Source organism: Ursus maritimus, unplaced genomic scaffold (assembly GCF_017311325.1).
Source record: "Ursus maritimus isolate PB19 unplaced genomic scaffold, ASM1731132v1 scaffold_1, whole genome shotgun sequence".
NCBI lineage: Eukaryota > Metazoa > Chordata > Mammalia > Carnivora > Ursidae > Ursus > Ursus maritimus.
The window spans coordinates 2,667,039-2,686,423 of NW_024423343.1; the positions used below are offsets into that span (position 1 = coordinate 2,667,039).

At 56.2% G+C, this 19,385-nt stretch overlaps 1 protein-coding gene across 2 annotated transcripts in view; it reads right to left on the reverse strand.

Annotated features, from left to right (window-relative positions):
* Positions 1-757: 757 nt before the first annotated feature.
* TWIST2 (twist family bHLH transcription factor 2) overlaps positions 758-19,385 on the reverse strand; it is a 49,395-nt gene continuing 30,767 nt past the window's right edge. Inside the window, exon 2 of one of the 2 annotated variants that reach the window (XM_040638441.1) lies at positions 758-1,450. In XM_040638441.1, the coding sequence (XP_040494375.1) occupies positions 1,390-1,450 (61 nt within the window). In that variant the 3' untranslated portion in view covers positions 758-1,389. The remainder of the gene's footprint in view (positions 1,451-19,385) is intronic. The other variant, XM_040638436.1, reaches the window with a different exon arrangement.

Here is a 19,385-nt window from a genome sequence, read left to right on the forward strand (position 1 = left end):
CCTGGGGGCTTCTCCCACCCCTGCTGGTGTCCACAGACATGGCCAGCGGCTCCCAAGGCCAGCAGCCGGGGGGGGGCGGGGGTTGCCGGCCTCCCCGCCCCTCACGGAGCTGTGTCTGCACTGTTAGGCTGCCCACCCGGACCCGACCCCAGCCAGAGTCTCCTTCCTAGCTGCAGACCGTGGCCCTTCCGGGGTTGCTGTACCCCAGAGCAGTGCTCCAACCTTACCTGTCCACACAGGTGCCGCTTCCTCAACCTCCCCCTGCTGTGTGCACAAGGCTGGGGGGGCAGTTGCCCGTGGAGACCATGGTTTACATGGGGGTTCGACGTAAGCTGAGACTGACGGAGTGGGGGCACAAGTGCAGGCGTAAGGCGGTGGGGAAGGCTTTACGGCGCCCGGAGGGGAGCGCCAACCTCGGACGGTGGGATGGGACACACGACGGACGCGGTCTGACACATGGGAAGTGGTGTGGAGAGCAGCGCTAGCAGTGGGGGTTGCGGGGGGCACAGCAGCTGAGAAGCCAGATACAGAGGGGCCGAGGCCAGGCTCTCCCGCTTCCCCAGGCCTGGGTCTGCAGCACTCGGACCATGTTAGGGACGGTAGCTTCCAGAACGTTTGCAACGACCTACGACAGACACTGCCTCACATCCTTTCTGGTCCCTTCTAAAGGGAAACGACGGTCATTTTCGCGAGCCGCTCTGACTTTCCGGGCCGATTCGGTGCTGCGCGGTACAGAAGAGGAGAGGGGAGACGGGGCTGCATGGACATCTTTATTATTCCCGGGAGGGGGCAGGGTACACAGCCACGTTGCAGTCACCGAGCTTGTTAAAAATATCTCAATAAATAAAACAAATAAGCAACATATACACTGAAACAGAAAATATTTTAAAAAGGGTTAGCTGAGCAAATCATGAGAAAGAGAAGAGGCGAGGTGGGAGGAGGAGTCCAGGCTTACGTGGAACAGTCATGCAGAGGCTGTGGGCGAGGGAACGCGAGGTTCTTTTCTGAGAGCCTTGGTCCAGTTTAAACAGAATGGTACAGGAATGCATTTCTGTTTTATTAAAAAAATATACATTAAAAAGGCACTTAGAGGGAAATACAAATCCAAGATTTCAATTCTTGTAAATATGTTCCTGAATCTAGAGATTTTCAGAAAGAATCAATCCCCCCTAAAAAAAAATAAAACCCAGAAGAAAAATCCAAACAGTGGCAAGGATGACAAGGAACATGTCACCGGCGAGAAGGGCCGCGAGTGCCGCTTCCTCTGTGGGGACCGTCTCTGGGGAGGAGTTGTGTGGTCTGGGGTCTTCATTCGATGCTGCTGCTGTCCCCTTGTCCAAACGCTGTGCTGGAGAGCAGAGGGGAGGCTTCCTTGAGGTTGTTTGGGTTTCAGAAGTGACAGACGTGGAGGCGTCCCAATTCCACTCGAGCCTCAGCCCCACAGGACAGCCTGGAAGACACGGAAGAGGGAGGGTGAGGCCCCACTGTATGCAGGGTGTGCCTGTGTGGCTGTGTGTACGTGTGTGTGTGGTTGTGTGTGTGTGTGGTGGCGTGTGGAGTGCATGCAGTCCTAGGCCAGCTCATCCCACGTCGATTTGGGCACGCTCCATTGTGATCAAGACACACAACTGTCCCGTGTCCAAAGGCCCCGTGAGGGGTGTAAGGGTCTGCAAGACGCACGTGTGTCATTCAGACTGCAGCGGCGTGCGGTGTGAGACGTGTGCAGCACGTCTCGCTGAGCGAATCCTTCCAGGGGCCACACTGGGCCTCTCCCACCAGCCCCACCGCCTCGCCGCAGGATGGGCCAGCGAGGAACCAGGTTGGGAGCCAATCCACGGACCAGGGCCACGCTCTCCACGGAGCCTCCTGCCTTCCTACAAGGAAGGTCTGCCTACCCAGTTGACCTTGCTGCCTGGAAAGGGCTGGGGGTGCAGACAGAAGACGGGATAGAATGGCAGAGAGAGGGAACACAGGCAAGGGAGCCGGCGGGGGGGTCCCCAGACCGCACCCGCTGCCGTGTGTGTCCACAGGACTTACTGGAGGAGATGTGCTGGAAAGAAGCTCAGGGCAGGGTATGAGACCCCCCGACTTCAGAGACACGTGGCTATTGTAAGCCCAACGTCATGAGTCCTGGGGGTGGGAAGCCCAGGAGGACAGGGGATAATATGGCTGGGCATGAGTGCATGGTCAAGGACCTCGACACTGCTGGAAAGGCCAGTCACCTGGGTGCTGAAGGGACTGAGGGTGAGGACAGTTGGGCCCCACACCTTGCTCCAAGCTGGCAGCTCATGGCTGGGACCACTTCCCACCTGTCACCAGCTGTTCTGGGGGGCTGTGGGCAGCTGATCGCCTGGTCCTGCGGGACCCAGTCCTACAGTACACGTGGCCAGTTTGCAACCAACCCTGAACCGATAGCATCCTTCCCAGGAGACCCTGAGCTTCGTTAGCGATTCTCTAAGACTGGCGGGTGAGCACTTTGGGCCCCAGGTGACCTTTAGTGCCTACCCCAGGGCCTGATGCACACCGCACACACTTCTACACGTGGAGAACACACACAGAAACAACCAGCTAAACCTCATACCCAAAGGAGACAAGTCCATTCATCGGGAGCCTTGAGGGCCACACTGGCTGTGGGGGCCGACAGGTGCAGGAGCCGGGCCTCCACCCCCATGCACCGTGGAGGGGGCTGCCGGACGGCTCTGTGGCTGCACACCTGAGTGCTGAGATGGGGGGCTGGCAGGGGCCTAGGGGTGGGGCAGAGTCAGGAATGGCTTTACCAAGGAGGAGGCTGGGAGAAGGGTCACCAGGAGGAATTCCCTTCCAGGATAAGATGTCAAGGACAGGCAACCCCATGTTCGGGGACGATGATGTGGAAGGTACAAAAACACAGAAGAATGTTTGATACGGCGACAGGTGACATCTTAGTGGGTATGTGTGTGTGTGTCCCTGAAACTCCTGGGCAGTGGGCAGCAGGAAGTTTCCTCCTGTCCCTGTACCCCCAGTCCTTCCCCACAGATCCCCAGAGAACTCCAGAAACCTCTGCTGAGCCAAGACAAAGGTCCGGGAAGGCTAAGACATTGTCCCCAAAAACTCAGGGTGTTTTCACACACACACTATTTTTCTCTCAAGCCCAGAACACTCCCAATACATCCGCCTTTCTAAGTGGTCCTGGGCAGAAAGTCAAAGGCTGCTGTCTCTTGGAGAATGTGGTTGTAATTAGATAATTAATCAGGGGGCAGCTAGAGAAAACTGAATGGAAGCCTTCCTCAGAGGGAGGGAATAATTACAACAGTTTCTGATATATGAGCTGCACCAACCCTCCAAGGGGAAATACAGGATCGTGCATGAAAAGCCGAGAATGACGGAGGCCGTCCCCCAGTAGTGGTGAGTTTTAGGGTTTGCTGCAGGCGCCCGCGGGGCCCTGGGCTCGGGCAGAAAGAAGGAGGTTCATTAGTCTTCTCGACCGAGAGCCTGTGGGCCTGGGCCCCTTGATGTCACCCTGACCCCAACCACGTCTGCCGACATGGGCAGCATTTTCGGCAACAAATACAAACCATCTGGGGCCCAGGACCGCCTCCCGCATAGAACAGCCACCTGAAACCGTACGCGTGTGCCCTGTCCGTGGTTCACTCTCTGCATCTGTCTGCCTTGCAGGGAAGGGGGGTGGCGGGCAGAGCGGCACAGCAGCGGCTACACCGAGAAAGTAACTTTGCTCCTCTCTCTCACACCAGACCCTTGGGCACCAATGCACAGTAAAGGTCTTAACTGACTCTTATTTCCAGGACCTAACCCAACAGAAATTCTCCAAAAAGTGAGGCAGGGGGCTTAAGGGGGAAGAGTGTATTATAAGACCTTCCATCCAGCTACCCATGTACCTTCCATCCACACGGCTACCCACCACCCACCTTTCCTAGCTTCCCTCCTTCTGTCCATCCATCAGTCCATCATTCCACCCACCATCTATCTGCCCATCCTTCCATCTACCCATTCACGCATGCCTCCATCCCTCCATCCACCCACCATCTATCTACCCATCTACCCACTCCTCTTCCTTCCATCCATCATCCATCCATCATCCATCCATCATCCCTCTTTCTAACATGTATTGAGCATCACTCATGTGCCAGAAATGCTACTAGTTATTTAAAAAGCCCAGAAAAGAATCAGAGAAATCTAACAGGGGAGAAGAATCATGTTGAAAACAAGTAGAACGGAGGGTAGCACAGACAACTTTTTAAAAGGAAATGCCAGTAAGACTCTGCAGCCAGAAAGGAAAGGGACAAAGGACCTTGAACTTTGCTGGACTGCCGGAAAAAAGCAGGGTAGGTGATAAGGAGGGAAATGGCACAGATGTGTCATCTCTGGTTAGTACAGCACACACACCCCTGAGATTTTGCCCATGGAGGCCAGAGGGATAGAACGTGAGGCTCAGGGAACCGGGTACTGCCCACAGAAACCCAGGGTCATGGCCACGGAGGGCTTGCTCTGGCCCTCACTGCCCCCTTCTGGAGTTCTCTGGGGATCACTCCGCCTCCACAGGACCCTGACGTTGTCCACGTCACTCGAAGGGGCCACCACCTGCCAGCCCGCTCCTGCTGCCACCTGTGTCTCTCTCCTCCCAGTCACTACACTGAAAATAAAGACCCCCCAATTCCTGGGCTGCCAGGTGCGCTGGGGTCAGGGGAATGTGCCATGTGGACATGAACATAATGAACCCCGCCGTGGAACTGACCACCTACCTGGTGGGTCTTGCCCATCCCACAGGGGACAGCACCCCCGTCCACCCGGGCGTTCGTGGAGCACCGATCTTCAGCTGGGGCTCCCTGTCCCCTCGCCGAGCCTGGACACAGCCTCCTGACTGTTTGAACCCGGCCCCCCGGAGCTGGCTGGAGGCATGGAACCCATTCGCTCAGGTCAATCTGACGGGCCGCAAATATGAGTAGAAAATAAGGAATGGTTCACATCAGGTGGCTGTGGCCCACGGCGGGGAAATCGGGGAGCTGAGCACCTCATGAATGGCCCAGAGCACCGGGACCAAACTTTCAGAACAGTGGAATTCATCGTTTGGAGAGAAGCCCGGGGAGTCTGCAGGGATAAAATACGGAGACTCCGTTTTCAAAAGAGAAGCAGGAAACAAGAAACGCGCTCTTGGAAATCACAGAAAGTATGGAAGTGGGATATTTTGTAAGAGATGGAAGCAAAATAGCAAAATAGACCCTGATGAAAAACGATCAATAAATCAGAGACTGCCTCACGGAGGTCTCCAGGATCTGAGCAAAAGACAAAGAATGTGGAAGGAGGGAGGAGACGCAGCCCCAGACGAGATGCGGGGGGAAATGTCCCCGTACTCAGGGAAGATTGACGGTCCCAGATTAAAAGGAACACAGCGTTCTGGGAAGAGCGACTGACAACACGGGCAGCCATGCCACATCACAGGGAAAGTTCTGGACTCTAAGAGTACAGAAAACCTCCCACCGGCTTCCAGACATGAAAAGAAGCAAAAAAGAGCCAGAACAGGATAAGTTCCTGTGTGCTGACGGACGATCCCAGGACAGCTGGTGTTTCTCTGGAAAAGGGTCCAGGGACCGTGTGGGGGAGCAGGAGAGACATGGTTAAGCATGTAGGGCCTCAGAAAATGCACCCCCAGATGCCATTTCTGGGGAAATACTACCTGGAAAGGTCTTCCACCCTGAGGAAAAGTACCGAGGGCCCTTGTCTCTGCAAGTATCACGCCATCTAATAGTCGTCCCACAGCAGGACAAACAGGCCAATAAGAACGCTGGTAGGAAAAGCCTCGGAGGCCGAAGGACCCTGTGGGTCCCCAAGTACCCCGAGCTCCTGCCTGCCCCAGGCCACAGGGTATGAGAGTGGGGGCAGCAGGACCACGCACCAGGCAGCCCCTCCATCCGTGACCACCACGCCCCCCGATGTCCCACTCTTAACCAAACTCACTCAAGAAAAAGTAGGAAACCCAAATGTATCCATATTTGTAAGATAAGCTGACCAGGTTGTGAAGAATCCGGAACCAGACTGCTTTACAAGAGCATTACATAGAATCTTCCAGAACCCGGTCATTCCAATCTGTATTACTTAAGTTGGTCCAGAGTTTATGGATGAGGAAACACTTCCCATTTTCCCTTATTTATTTTTACTACTTTTTAGAGCAATCTTAGGTTCACAGCAAAATTTCGAGGCAGGTAGGAAACAGTCCATACGGCCCCTGCCCTCCACCATGCACAGCTTCCCCCATAAAATGTCAACAGGACACAACTCTGACCCCCCTCCAAAGGGCAGAAGAACCAAAGACCCGGTCACGCCCCCCCAGACGCTGAACGCAGAGCTGCTAAGTAAGACATCGGGGAACCGAGTCAAGCCATGGATTTGAAGACCCCCTTCCGGACAACGCAGAAGGGTTTACTCCAGGAATGCCGGCCAGTTAGCATCGGGAAATCCGGCGCAAGAAAGCAGCCCAGTAGACACTGACACACGCAGTGCCGCGCCACGAGCATTCTGGAAGCTCCCAGTAAGTCAGGACCCGACAGCTCAGGCCTTGAGCTGAACCCCAGCGCTGCCACCACAGCTCCTGCGGCCTCCGGGCCTCAGCTGGCACATCTGTAGAAATACCCGCTGAGTTCCCCCTGAGACCACCGCCGCGGGGCTATGGGGATTCAGGGAGCCACAGCATGCAAGATGCTCGGGGCCTCGCCTGACTCGTGCCCAATACTCCGTCGCCCCAGGTTGTGGTTTCTTCCCCAGCTGGGTCCCCAGGGTCTAAACCAACACCTGGCACATAGCAGGTGCTCAATAAAGCCCTGTGGAAAGACACCTACAGTGAAGAGATGGCACGGACCCCAGCGCGATGCTGGTGCAGGAGGGAAATGCGGGGCTCCCTCTAGAACCCCTCTCCCTACTGTGCTCTGTCCCGTTCGTGACTTCTGAGTCTCTGCCACTCTGCGGACCGGCAGCATCCTCCTCACAGCGGAGCTCACGAGAATGCAGAAGCAGGCTTCGCCCTGACCATGGAATCATCGTCTACACTCTGCCAAATCCCCAGCTCTTCGAAGATGCCTCTAGAGAATCGGAAGAGGTGAGCATGCCCACCTGAGCACGTCCCCGGTCAGCCGGTCAGCTGCAGCTGTGACACGCTGTGACTTCCCAGACACACAGCTGGTTAGAGACAGGCCAAAGAGGATTTGGGCACCTCAGTGCTCCCTGCTGGGGGCCGTTCCCGCTGCGGGCATCCCCACTACACCCACCAGCTGTCCTTCTGCCCGACACCCCAGACACACCGGGGTAGGTGGGACACAAAGCAGACACAGCTGTGAGGCCAGCCTGCGACTCCCAACATCACTCACCCTAAGGGAAGGGCAGCCGGGTGCCAGTGACAGACCCTGGAGGCTCTGAGAAGGTCACCCTGCCCCGCTGAGGGGTTTGCGCCTTTCTTCTGGTGAGGGCTTTTTAGCGCTTGCCCAGAGCCGCCTTGCCCAGCGGCTGTCTCCGTGAAAAATGCCTTGTCCAGAGACAAGGGATATAAGAGGTTTTGCTTTCAGAGGAGAGAATGTGCAACTTCCTTCCAGGTCGGACCTGCAGGCAGCTGCAGGCAGGCCGCAAACAGACCAGCCCTAGTGGACAGGGGTCAAGACCTGCCAGGGGCAGTTGCAGCCTCACCTGGCTGATCAGAAAGGCGGAGATCCAGCCGCCCCTGCTGGCTGCTGGGTGGGGTCCAGCACATGGGGGTCCCCTGCGGGGCAACAGGGGGCATCCTCAGGCAGGGTTCCAGCCCCCTCCTTCCCTGCTGACTTCTGTGCACCTGTCCTAGGGAACTCTCAATGGCAAACAACGAAACATAGCCCCACCCCACCCCAGCGACTGTAAGAATCCACTTCTAAATCAGAGGGCAGGAGGGTGCCCGGCTGTCCTCCCGTAGGCCTGACCCTCCTGCCTGGAGCTGGACTCCCTACAGAGCATCAGAGCACACGGCGGACTTGCCTGTGGGACGGCGGTGGGGCTGTGGGGGGCGGATAAAGGCAAGCCGCTCTGGCCGAGGCAAACACAGATCAGGAAGCCGTCGGACTTGTACGATTTTTACAAGGCTTCTCCGGCTGCCTGTGCCCTGGCCACGCTGCCCTCCCACCGGGGTCCCTCCCTCAGGCAGCCCTGCCCTGTTCGGGGTGGTCTGTGCACTGTCCCTGGGCCAAGCAGGCAGGATGCTCTGGTCTCTCTCTGCTGGCCCCTGGGCCCTTTCCCAGAGTCCAATGGAGGCCACGGCCATGGGGTTCTCATAGGCAACAGCGCTCTGCAAAGTAGGTCAGAGTCAATATCCAGGAGCTTCTCTGCTGGCTGGGGCCTGGCCCGTTCCCTCTGGAGAGTCTGCTTCCCAGGAATGGCTGGGTGGGCAGGGTTCCCCTGTCGCCCCCACAAGACTCCTAGGACCCCAGAAGGCTGATGGGCTTCTGCTGCTGGGGCAGAGAAATGGCCAAGTCACCACACTCGGCACGGCTCTGGAGTGGCCTCCGTGGCTCCCAGGCGTCCAGGTGGCAGTGAGACGTTTGGGAAGGCTGCTTGGAGGCCAGCAGGGGCTGTGAGCTCCTGTGTCCCCGGGCCTCTCTGTTTCCGTGGCAAGCCCCCGCTTCCAGATGCCCCTTGTGTGGGGCACCTACAGTCAGAGTCTGGGGCAGGGCCGCAGGGGCAGGAGGGCGCTGGGTGAGAACACGCTGTGCGCCTCTTCCCTGGCCCCACGACTCAGGAGTCTGACCCCCACTTGCCCGCATGAGAAAGCGCGATCCTGTCTGCAATGACCGTATTTCTGACGCGGGGCTCGGCTCCCACGGCTCCCTGCTGGCTGGCAGCTGAGCTGTGGGCCTCCCTCCTTCAGGGGAGTAGCTTGGAAGCAGAGCTGTCTCTCTCCATCTCTGTCTCTCTCCTTGAGCTTGGCTTCTGCCATTCGAGCTGACAGTGTCCGGAGTGGCCTTCCTGCCAAGGAGACGTCAGCTTGGGAGCAGCCTGGGGAGAAGGCAAGCTCGCCTCTGCTTCCAGACCCTCTCTGCGCGGTGCCCCCGGCCTCCGGGCCTCGGAGAGATGTGGCTCCAGGGCTGCCCGGGCCAGCTCTCTCCATTCCCGAGGGAGCTGTGGCAGGAAGGCCCAGTGTCCACACCAGTGACTCCCAGCATTTACCCTGTCCAGCCCTCCTCTGACGGAGGCCTTCCCATTTCTTCTCCATGAGTCACAGGACGCTGCAAAGTGTACCCCAGGCTCAGAGGTGGTGAGGGAGAGCAGTCCAGAACAAGCAGGTAATAGCAGGATGCGGCCTCCTTCCGGGACTCAGGGCCTCCGAATCCAGGAACTACCTCGACCAGTGAATTATGATTTCCCCAGATGTCACTAAATGTAACTTCCAAATAAAACCCACTAGCAAAAGACGGTGGTGTAAAAAAATCACCCTTGCTGGTGGTTTTCAGGCTGGTGGTACAGGTCGGCATGTGGGGCTGACCCATCGGTGATGTCACATCAGAGACAAGGAGATGGGGCCTGGGGCTGGAAGGGACTTAGGCCACGTGACCAGGCAGGTGCAGAATTGCCCCCAGAACTCAGGTCAGCTACTCCCCGAGGCACGAGGCCGAAATCCTTCTCATATGACTGACCTCATTCCTACACCTGTCATGTGGGTCCAGACCCAGGAACACTGACTTAATCAATGTCTTTGCACCAATGAGGATCTGAGGACACAGCCCTTCCAGCGACAGCAGCAGCGGCTCAAGGGAACATAGTGAAGGTCCGCAGAGGTCAGGCACTCATCAGATGCATGTCAGGAGTACAACCTGGCCCCTGCCCTACACCAGTTCCCTCGGGGCCAGACGACAAAACCAGCCATGGTAACGAATATGTCATACGTGTTCTAATCGAGGTGTACTGAAAGTACGGGGGACCTACCACTGTGTTGTTCTACGGTGTAAACGTGTATTACAGACGGAAGGGACCGTAGCAAATACAATACCAGTTAAGTTAAAGGTGTGAAAAGGCGCATACTAAAGGCACAGAGAAGGCAACAATTAAACCTCCAGGCGGGTGGGGGTCTGGGGAGCTTTTCACAGAACTGGAGCTTAGAGCGGGGTTTCAAGGACGTCCGGTCCTGTGGGGGTGGTGGTGAAAGGGCCTCAGGGCACGTTTTAGGTGGCATGGGAGGAAAGGAGGCTTTGAGGGCAATGGTGACCCATGGCTCTGGGGAGGGGCTGCGGGGTGGGCAGGACCCCACAAGGCAACAGGAGGCGGTAAAAAGTGTAGGGGGCACTGGCATGACCAGGGCTGCTTTTCAGGGGTAACTGGGGGCCTCAAGGACTGCTAGGAGGTCAGACGCCCAACAGTGGGGCCCTGGGCGGGGCACGGTGACCAGTGGTCTGGCTTGGGCAGCAGGAGGGGTCAGGACCCCAGGAGCAAAGCAGGGAAGAGAAGAGAAGTTGCTTGGGGGGGGGGGCAGCAAGAGCAGAGCTGGTGGCACTGAGCTGGAGTGGTGTGCGGGACACCCGGAGGTCGGGTTCACTCAGCAGGATGTCCAGCTCCGAACCCCAGCGGGGCTGCGAGCTTCACACACAGCTTCCGAGCGAGGCCGACATCACCCTGCCCCCTGGAGGGAGGCGGAAAGCGCTACCTAGTGTTGCCTGGATTCGAACCCAGACCTGGGGCTCCTTCTCCAGCTGCGTGCTTCCTGACCACGACAGACCCAGATGCGGACATCTGGGGCAGCAGGGGGAGAGGAGGTCCGTCCCTGAAGAGGCCATGTGTGGCTCTGGCTGGCAGCGCCCCCTGCTGGAAGGAGCCCGCCCTCAGAGAGGAGAAGCAGGTGGGGGTCACCAGGTGACCTCAGGAAGGCCAGGTCCAGTGGAGCGCCAACCGGTGCTGGCGGTCAGGGGGCAGGGAGGGCTTCTTAGGAATGGCTTCTCTCTCTTTTTTAAATTTCTTTTTTAAATCTGAATCTTAGGTAGTGCCATGGAGCGCCATATTGGTTTCTGGAGTACAATTCAGTGATTCATCACAGGCACGCCACCCCCAGTGCTCTTGACATTTAGTATCTGTCACCATCCAGCCCATCCCCCACCCCCTCCCACCAGCCACCCTCAGTCTGTTCTCTGTCGTTCAGAGTCTCTGATGGTTTGTGTCCCTCTCTCTTTTTTTTCTCTTCCCCTTCCCCCATGTTCACGTTTTCTTTCTTAAATTCCACATATGAGTGAGATCATATGGCATCTGCCTTTCTCTGACTTATCTCACTCAGCATAACACCCTCTAGTTCCATGCACGTCGTTGCAAAGGCAAGAGTTCACTTTCTGATGGCTGCGTCCTATTCCGTTGTACGTGAACCACATCTCCTTTGTCCATTCGTCAGCCCGTGGACGTCTGGGCTCTTTCCATAGTCTGGCTATTGTGGACACTGCTGCTATAAACATTGGGGTGCACGTGCCCCTTTGAATCTGTATTTTTGTACCCTTTGGGTAAATACCTCACAGAGCAATTGCTCGATCATAGGGTAGTTCTAATTTTAACTGTGAAAGCACATTTCTGAGACTATTTCCCTTGAAGTAGTGAAAACTGGGGATATAAAACCGTGTCCAGTAACGAATTAGCTCTGACACACACTCCCTAACTACAGCCACCAGCATTTAGTTCCCAAATTTAATCTCAGAAAAGTAGACAATTTTCAAAATGCAAAACTCTTTACAGAAATAATGACACCTAAAGCTATTTCCTTGAACGACCCAGACAAAATACGCTACTTTAGAGAGATTATGCATGTATTCATGCTCATTCGGAAAAACGCAAAATCCTTCCGAAGTGATGGGGAGAATCCTACTCCGCCCCAGTCCTCAGTCCTTCCCATCTCCGGGAGCCCTGGCTTCAGCAGACACCTGAGATGTGTGAGGCCTCTGGAAAAACCAGCAGCACACGACCGGGGGCCTGGCGTGGAGCACACACTCGCAGGCACCGCGAACACCCCAGGAGCGTGGACGTGGACGTGGACGTGGCTAACCCACCCCCCAACCACAGGGACAAGGCCTCTCACTTCCCAAGCTCTGGACCCGTGACTTTTGCCCTACTGCACATTCTCCAGCTTCAGCACCACGGGCATAAAACTGATCTCTGCTGGGAAACCATCGTAGTTAGAAACCACCCAGCACACACGCAAGTGTTGAGGACGTCGGCCAGGTCAGGGAACGTCAGCTCGTCTACAGAAGCAGACGGGAAGAGTGAGCCACCCTGGGTCACACGGGCCACATGGCTGTGGGCGGTCAGCGCGGAGGCCACAGAAGGGCCAGCTTTCCTGGAGGTGGCCCAGCAGCAGCTCACGGGAGCCCTGGCTCGGCGGCCTCGAGGGAAGGCTCGCGGGTGCGGCTGCTGCAGGACGGCGCAGGGACGCCAGGTACCACCCCCGTGCGGAACGAGGAGAAACAGATGTGCCCAGTAGCAGCCAGCCAGAGCTGAAGAATGGATCAACAGTCCAGTTAACGGGCAGAGGCAAGAAGAATGGGCACACGTCGCCCAGACAAACCTCCCCGTGGCGCCACCTCTCACGCGCACACCAGATGCACGACACCCGAGCTCAGGGAGCGGTTGGTAATTCACCTGGACGCCTGGAGCACTCCGGTCTCTCTAGGGACAAACTAGAGAGTGAGAGAGGCGGCAAACCCCCAAGAACAGAGGGGTGTATTGGATCGGCCAGCCCACCTGGAAAATGCGCACGTCCTTGACCTCCCAGCCCCCAGAGTGACAGTGCCGACAGCCAGCGAGGGTGACCCCTGACCTCTGAACTTCACTTTTTCTTATCTCTGGGCCTCCGTCCATAAGCTTTTTACCACCTTGCCTCCTTCTTGCAGGGTGAGCGGTCACTCTCCCGTGTCTGCTGGGGGCGGGACGACTGACAGCTGGGCCCTCTCACCCCGCAGCTGAGCTCACACACCTGGGAGCCCGCGGGCCACAGGGGCAGCAGATACAGAGATGGAAGTCGAGGCCAAGAGCCACGCTGGCTTGGCGACGAGGCTGCAGCCCCGGTGTGAACACTACAAGCCCCACGTTAGGTCTGGGAAGATGCCCGGGGTCGGTGCTGCGGCTCCCCGGCAGCCAGGACCTCCAGGCCAGGGAGTGGGGCCCGTGGTACTAACAGGGAGGCTCTGCTGTTGGCTGAGGAGGGTGAGACCCAGGGGTCCCGACCCTCCAGACACAGTCAGGGTCACCCCGCTGATCTTGAAGCACTTGACATCGGCCCTGCCTCTGGAAAGTGTGTTAGATATTTTCTCCCGGAAAAGGATGTCCATCAGACTCTTTCAGACAAAGAGCATGATTCCCAGCAGTTTGTTCCTGAGGCTTATACCTCTCATTTCACGACCCACCAGTTGCAAGAGTTTCCTTTGTCTGCATGGGATCCTGAAGGATCTGCGAGTGTAGGGGGCACGGGCAGACTCCTATCAGCCCACAATGAGCAGCGGTCCTCTGGGGGTGGGCGTGTGCTGTAGTGTTTGAAGGAGTCACCGTGCTCGGACAGCCGTGAACGATCTGGGAGGGCACGTCCCCAGAGAACAGATCCTCCCAGAGCCTTCTCGGCTTTGCCCTCAATGCAACAGTTTGAAGACTGCTCCCTCGTCCCAGACGGCCCTCCACCCCAGGCTCAAGTCACGAGATACAGGAACAGGATCTTTGTTGCTCAGTTTCTAAAATATTCAGTATTCCTGGATTGAAATTCTGCATTTATAAATTATACTCAAATCAATCTTCACAACTTATTTTTTAAAACATACTTCTGAATAAGAAAAAAATGAGAAATGATGTGCACGCCCACACATGTCTGGAAAAAAAAACCCCAAGCGAGACACCATTTCTTTGCACAGTATACAGAACCTGTCGCCTCATTTCCACGGGCTGCATGGCTCTTAATAACCCCTCCCCCGAGGGGACTTCAGGAGCAGAGCGTTCCCTGCAGGTCATGATGGGGGAGCCCCGACTTTTGCCCGGCTCTTGAGGGCTCCTGTCCTGCTGCAGCTGGCATGCCCCGGGCCAGATGCTCTCACGCCCTGCAGTGACCGGTGGCCAGTGTCTACGAGCGTACAGCCTGGTCACATCTCCCTTTCAAGACTTCTCTCGTCTATCGGGTGGGCGAGTTCTATCTGCCCCACAGGGGAGTGACGGCCTGGCACCTAGTAAGTGCTTGTGCAGTGTTAAGAAATCTGCATTGAAGGCACTCAGGCCCAGAGCCAACAACAGAGGAGGCCGGCGGTGTGGGAGGGACAAAATCTTGCTCCATGTCACAGGGACTGACTTCATCTGGGTTTGGGGTGTCCATACTGCAGGTGAAATAAATCAAGTGGCCTGATTTTATGGTATAAATACAAATAGAATTTTCTTTGAAATGCCGAGTGTGCATGGAGCTTTGCCTAGACCCAGGAAACCGAGGGACAGACGGGGCCTAGCAGGTCGGCAGTGACTTATATATTTGGTACACAGATATAATATACAGGTGTGTGCATACGTGCCGTACTATCATAAGCCATATACACGTACATATGTATGCTGCAAACGTATACGCCATCTGTATGCACACCACGAATAAACACATGCACACCCCCACACATTCTTCTCTAAGAAGGGTCACCTTTGTCCCAAGCGTGTTCCAGTCATTACTGACGTCACCATTTGGGGGTAGAGATTACACTCATGTTGTTTCTAACTGGTCCATCACACAGGTGCCGGTGTCCACTGACGGCATCGAACAACCGTTGGGTCAGTGGGTGTGGCTTCTCTTTGCCTCCACAGCCCTCTGCCAAATCCAGGAGCTCCAGATAGCAGGGTTTGAGAAAGGATGGATAAGGAGCCCCGTTGCACTTTGCACCTGCAGCCGCACTGGGAAGGGGGCAGCAAGGAGGTACTCAAGGAGAGCGCTGGAATCCCTCTTCTTAAAAGAACATTTCTGATCACTCGCACGTCCAAGAACACTCCTGACTTCTTCCGTCCTGGCAGTATCGGCCTGGGCTGACGGGCTGAGGTTCACAGGTGTGCACGTGGATTGTATAGCTGGGTGTTTTTTTCCACTGATTGCAACAGAATTCCCAAGTTTGGAAGCCAGAAGTGATTACTTCTTTTTGACAGAGAGCAGAGCGAAGGTCCAGAGACAGAAAATAACACCTAGCAACGACTCTCAGAGCTGAGGAGCTGAAGGGTCCAGATATTTGCTAGGGATTTCTCAACTAAATCCAGGACGACAGCCCCTTCCGTGGAAATCCTCCTTCCCTTATCTGTGCATTTTTAATGCATTTAATTACTACTTGGACTCCAACTTAGCGTCCCATAATAATTTATTTTGCCAGGAAAGGCCCCATGAAGATGGACAGCAGTGTCAGTGTCAGTGTCAGAGTTAAGGGAAACTAGTCTCCTACTTTCAATCCTACATCCAGAAAACCACCTTCCCTTCTAGACGCTCTTCGATCAATCTTGTCAATAAACAGGTGGGACGCAGATGTTCTGTGTAGTCTTAACGAGTTCAGGTTGAATCTACTTTAAAATAAAACACTACCCAGCAAGCACACACAGAGAAAGAAAGTCAGTAGACGGAAGAAAGCTCGGACAAAACCCGGAATGGAGGCAGGGCCTTGAAAAGAAGCCAATACCCCTCGAACCAAAGATAAGAAGTCAAATAATGCTTAGGGACAGTGCAAGATGACCAGACATCCTCCCCACCGCATGTGAGTTACTTTAAGGCAGTCTGGTAGAGAGAGAGCCATGGTTAGTAAACAAATAAAAGAAGCCATAGTCACACCCTGGAAAAGTTTCATGATTTACGAAAAGCGTTAGTGAAAAGTGCCTTCAGAAACGAGCTCCTCTGAACACGAATCCGAAATGATTCACTTAGACAAGTTTCTGAGCAAATATCCATTTTACACAGCAGAGCACTCGTGTCTAAGGCCCCAGGGTGACACGGGAGAGACCGACGTGTTAGGAGACTGTCTTCCTTCTTCTCTCTGGCGTTTCCATCAGGGCAGGAGAGAATCTACTGCAACGACAGACGGGCCCCGCATCTCCCTGGGGCAGCACAACAGCTGTTTACGTCCTGCTCTTCTTCCTGCTTGGTCAGCGTGGCGGGGGCTCCTCTCCACACGGCCACCCGGGACTCAGGCTGGCAGAGAGTCGCCATTTTGTAGACGCATCGTTTGGGAAACATGGGCTCCTGGTCCCCCGGGGCAGCGGAAGAGAGACTGGGGTGTCACACACCTGTTCTTCTGCACACAGCCTGGAAAGGCTAGTGTCACTTGCTCCCAAAGCTCCTTGGCTGGAACGAGTCCCACGGCCTTGCCCAGCTGCAGGGGTCCTGAGGAGCATGGGGGAGACATTCGACGTTTGGGTGACCCTGAGTCTACCTCAAGGGCCAAAGCAACGTGTTTTTCATAAAGGCTGGTCCAAAACACAAAAAAAATTTGCAGACAGTCCCTCAAGAAACTGTCTGATAATTTCATCTCACTAACCTTTACCAAAAGTTGGGATCAGACTCCTGAAAATTCACCGGTAGCAGAAATAACAGCTGGGGACTGATGGCGGGGAAGGGGACCTGGGAAAGAACTTAGCTTCTAAACAATGGTCACTAAAATCAACAGACAGGCAAACGCTGTGATGAATACAGTGACATTATTCTACTTTGAATTAGTGCCACTGGGGTCCTAGCCACTAGTGCGCATCCCTGTTCGAGTGAGGACGTGTGGGGCACCGAGGGAAGGTGGGTTATTACTGGAAAGCGTCTCTTCTGCTCTCCTCCCCCTCCTCCAAGAGACAGGCCACCGGGTTCCCGGGACCGCCGCACAGGGACCCGAGTCTCCAGGAGGCTGGCCGCGGGGGGCGAGCGGCAGTGTCGCCGTCTGATGGCTCAGGCTTCTGGGGAGGCTCCCGTGCTGCCCGCGGAAGAGAGCGCCACGCTGCCGGACGGGCCTGGCCTTGCAGGGAGTCCTCTTGGCGTCTGTGCCCGGGGTTGCCGTGCGCCGCTCAGCACATTCTTGGAAGTTGTTACTGCCTTTACTCCAATCCCATGTTCCAGGGATGCCAGGACAAAACGTTTCTCCCTCCTTTCCCAGCTCTTTCCCCGTAACTTCACTTCCACCCTGGTAGGAAGGAGGTCACTTGAAGCCTCCCTCACGGAGAAGCTTCTCTTGCTGCTGGGAATCCGTGCCGAAAACAGAGCCCCCACTGACCAAACACACAACGCCTCCAATGTCACACGCCTCCCTCCTTCCCTCTGGCCCCGCTTGCCCTGCTCAGCTCACAGGCATCACAGTCACACACCAAGATGGCGGCCGGGGGTCCGCACACGCCCAGCATCAGCGTGGCCCTAGGGAACAGCCTGGAAGTGTGCTTTCCCATATTGTGAGCAAGGTGAGCTCAGGGCTGGATGAGGGATTACCACGTATATTGTGCCCATCTTTGCAGCACCAGTAACCCCAGGGCGTCCTCTGAGAAGAAATCTGAATCCTCCCGCGCACCTTATACTATGGACTCAAGAAGCATAGAAATGATGTAGTGAAAGGATGTGGACAGTAACCACCTTCCCTCCAACGGAGTCTAGCTTGAGTTTTAGGTATTAATTGTTGAGTCAAAGACATAATTAACACTAAGCAAAGCTGTGACCTTGGATAGTCACAGGGGTTCTGTGGTTAATGCTGTTTCTGGCCGCGGGGGATTCAGTCCCCAGAAGAGGATCCTGGCCAACGCTCAGCATGGGCTCTGGTCTGTTGGTCTTCACAATAAAGTTCACTACACGTTTTATGTCTTAGTGGGAAACTCATTAGCACTATGATTGTAAGCTAAGATTACCAGCACACTTGAAGAATGTAAAAACCACCTTGGCTGCCTTTCGAAAATGATCCTAACATGTCCCAATACCCCCTTCGCTCCCCCCAGGGGGACAGAGCAGTTGCAGCGTGGTGTGCGGGATTCCTGGAGCTCTCGAGGGGGAAGTCCCACCATCACTCCCAGTCCTCACACGGAATCCCACCTGCTCTGCTGACACCAGCCCTCAGGCCACGGGAGGGGTGGAGTCCAGACCCTAGCACGTTCTGCTGGGCCACGGGGCTGACGCGGGGTCAGAGTCACAAACGGAATATTCCTCCCTTGGTTGAATGTGCATAACAAACCCATGAGCGCCCAGCTTTTCACTTTCCACCTCTTCACCCAGACTAAATACATGGGGCCGAACCAGGGACTCGGCGGGGCGCTGTGGGGGCACCAGGAGGGAAAAGGTCGGGAACAGCAGGGGACCCTCGAGCCCTGCAGCATGCCCTCTGATGGCCCGATCACGAGGCAGGCCACCCTGACACCAGGCAGCGGGGGATCCCGCGGCGGCCCAGGGCCCCAGCTCCCTGCACTGCGCCGTTAGGGACGGACCTGAGGACTGAGGAGGCTCCCATGGACTGGACCAGCCCCCTGCTCTGAGCTTCATGTGTACCCTTCACTGCCACGTTCTCTTGCACGGAGAGAAAGCTCAGTGGGTGAAACCCTTGGCCTCCCTCTGCCTCTTTGCCACCCCAGGGGAATCGGAGTGGCCAGTCACTGATTTGGGAAGAGAAGACAGTGTGTTAAGCTCAGGCTCCGGAACCTTCCTCCAGGAGCTGGAGCTGGCTGCAGGGAGCAGGGGTTTCCCGTCCACCCCACCAGCAGGCTGCCCACCCACCCGACCCTGAAGGGAAGCCCACCTTGGTCCGGCTCTGCTGGGCACCGTGGGGGAGTCTGCCTGACCCAGGGACCCCCCCATCTTCATCTTTGCCTTCATCTGTGAGGAAGGTGACCTTGCACCAGCTTCACCCCACTCTCACGTCTCTGCACCCGGGCGGGGGCAAGGGCACTCTCCTCTCACCCCGCCCCGTCTAGGGGCACATGTGGGGTCAGCACACCCTTCCGGCCTGTTAGCTAATCAGTGTTTGGCCGAGGAAGCTCTTCCAGGACTCACGCCCGGACCGCAGTGGTGTGGCCAGCAGAGAGTGGGGGTCGCCCCACCCCAAGAGGGCTTTCGGAACCCCAGGAGTAGAACATGCCCTGGGGCACCAGGCTGCTTCTCAGAGGAGGTTCCATCAGGCCAGGCTAAGCCCTCCTGTACCCCTGCCGCCTGCTGTCTGCGTGACCTTGGTCACCTCTTGTCTCCAAGGTGGACCTCACTTGTCCCAGGTGGCAGTGGGGGGACCCGGCCCAGGGGTCTCCATGGTTCCTGGGGGTCTCATGGTTTTTTAGAATCTCAAGGAGACTGGAGGGCTGGCTCCCACATTCTGTCGGGAGCACAGCCGGCATCTCACAAACCTCGTCCAGAGGAACTGGGTGAAGGCGTGCGAATATTTAGCATGGAGGGTCCTCACGGTACCTTCTTGGGGAGGGGC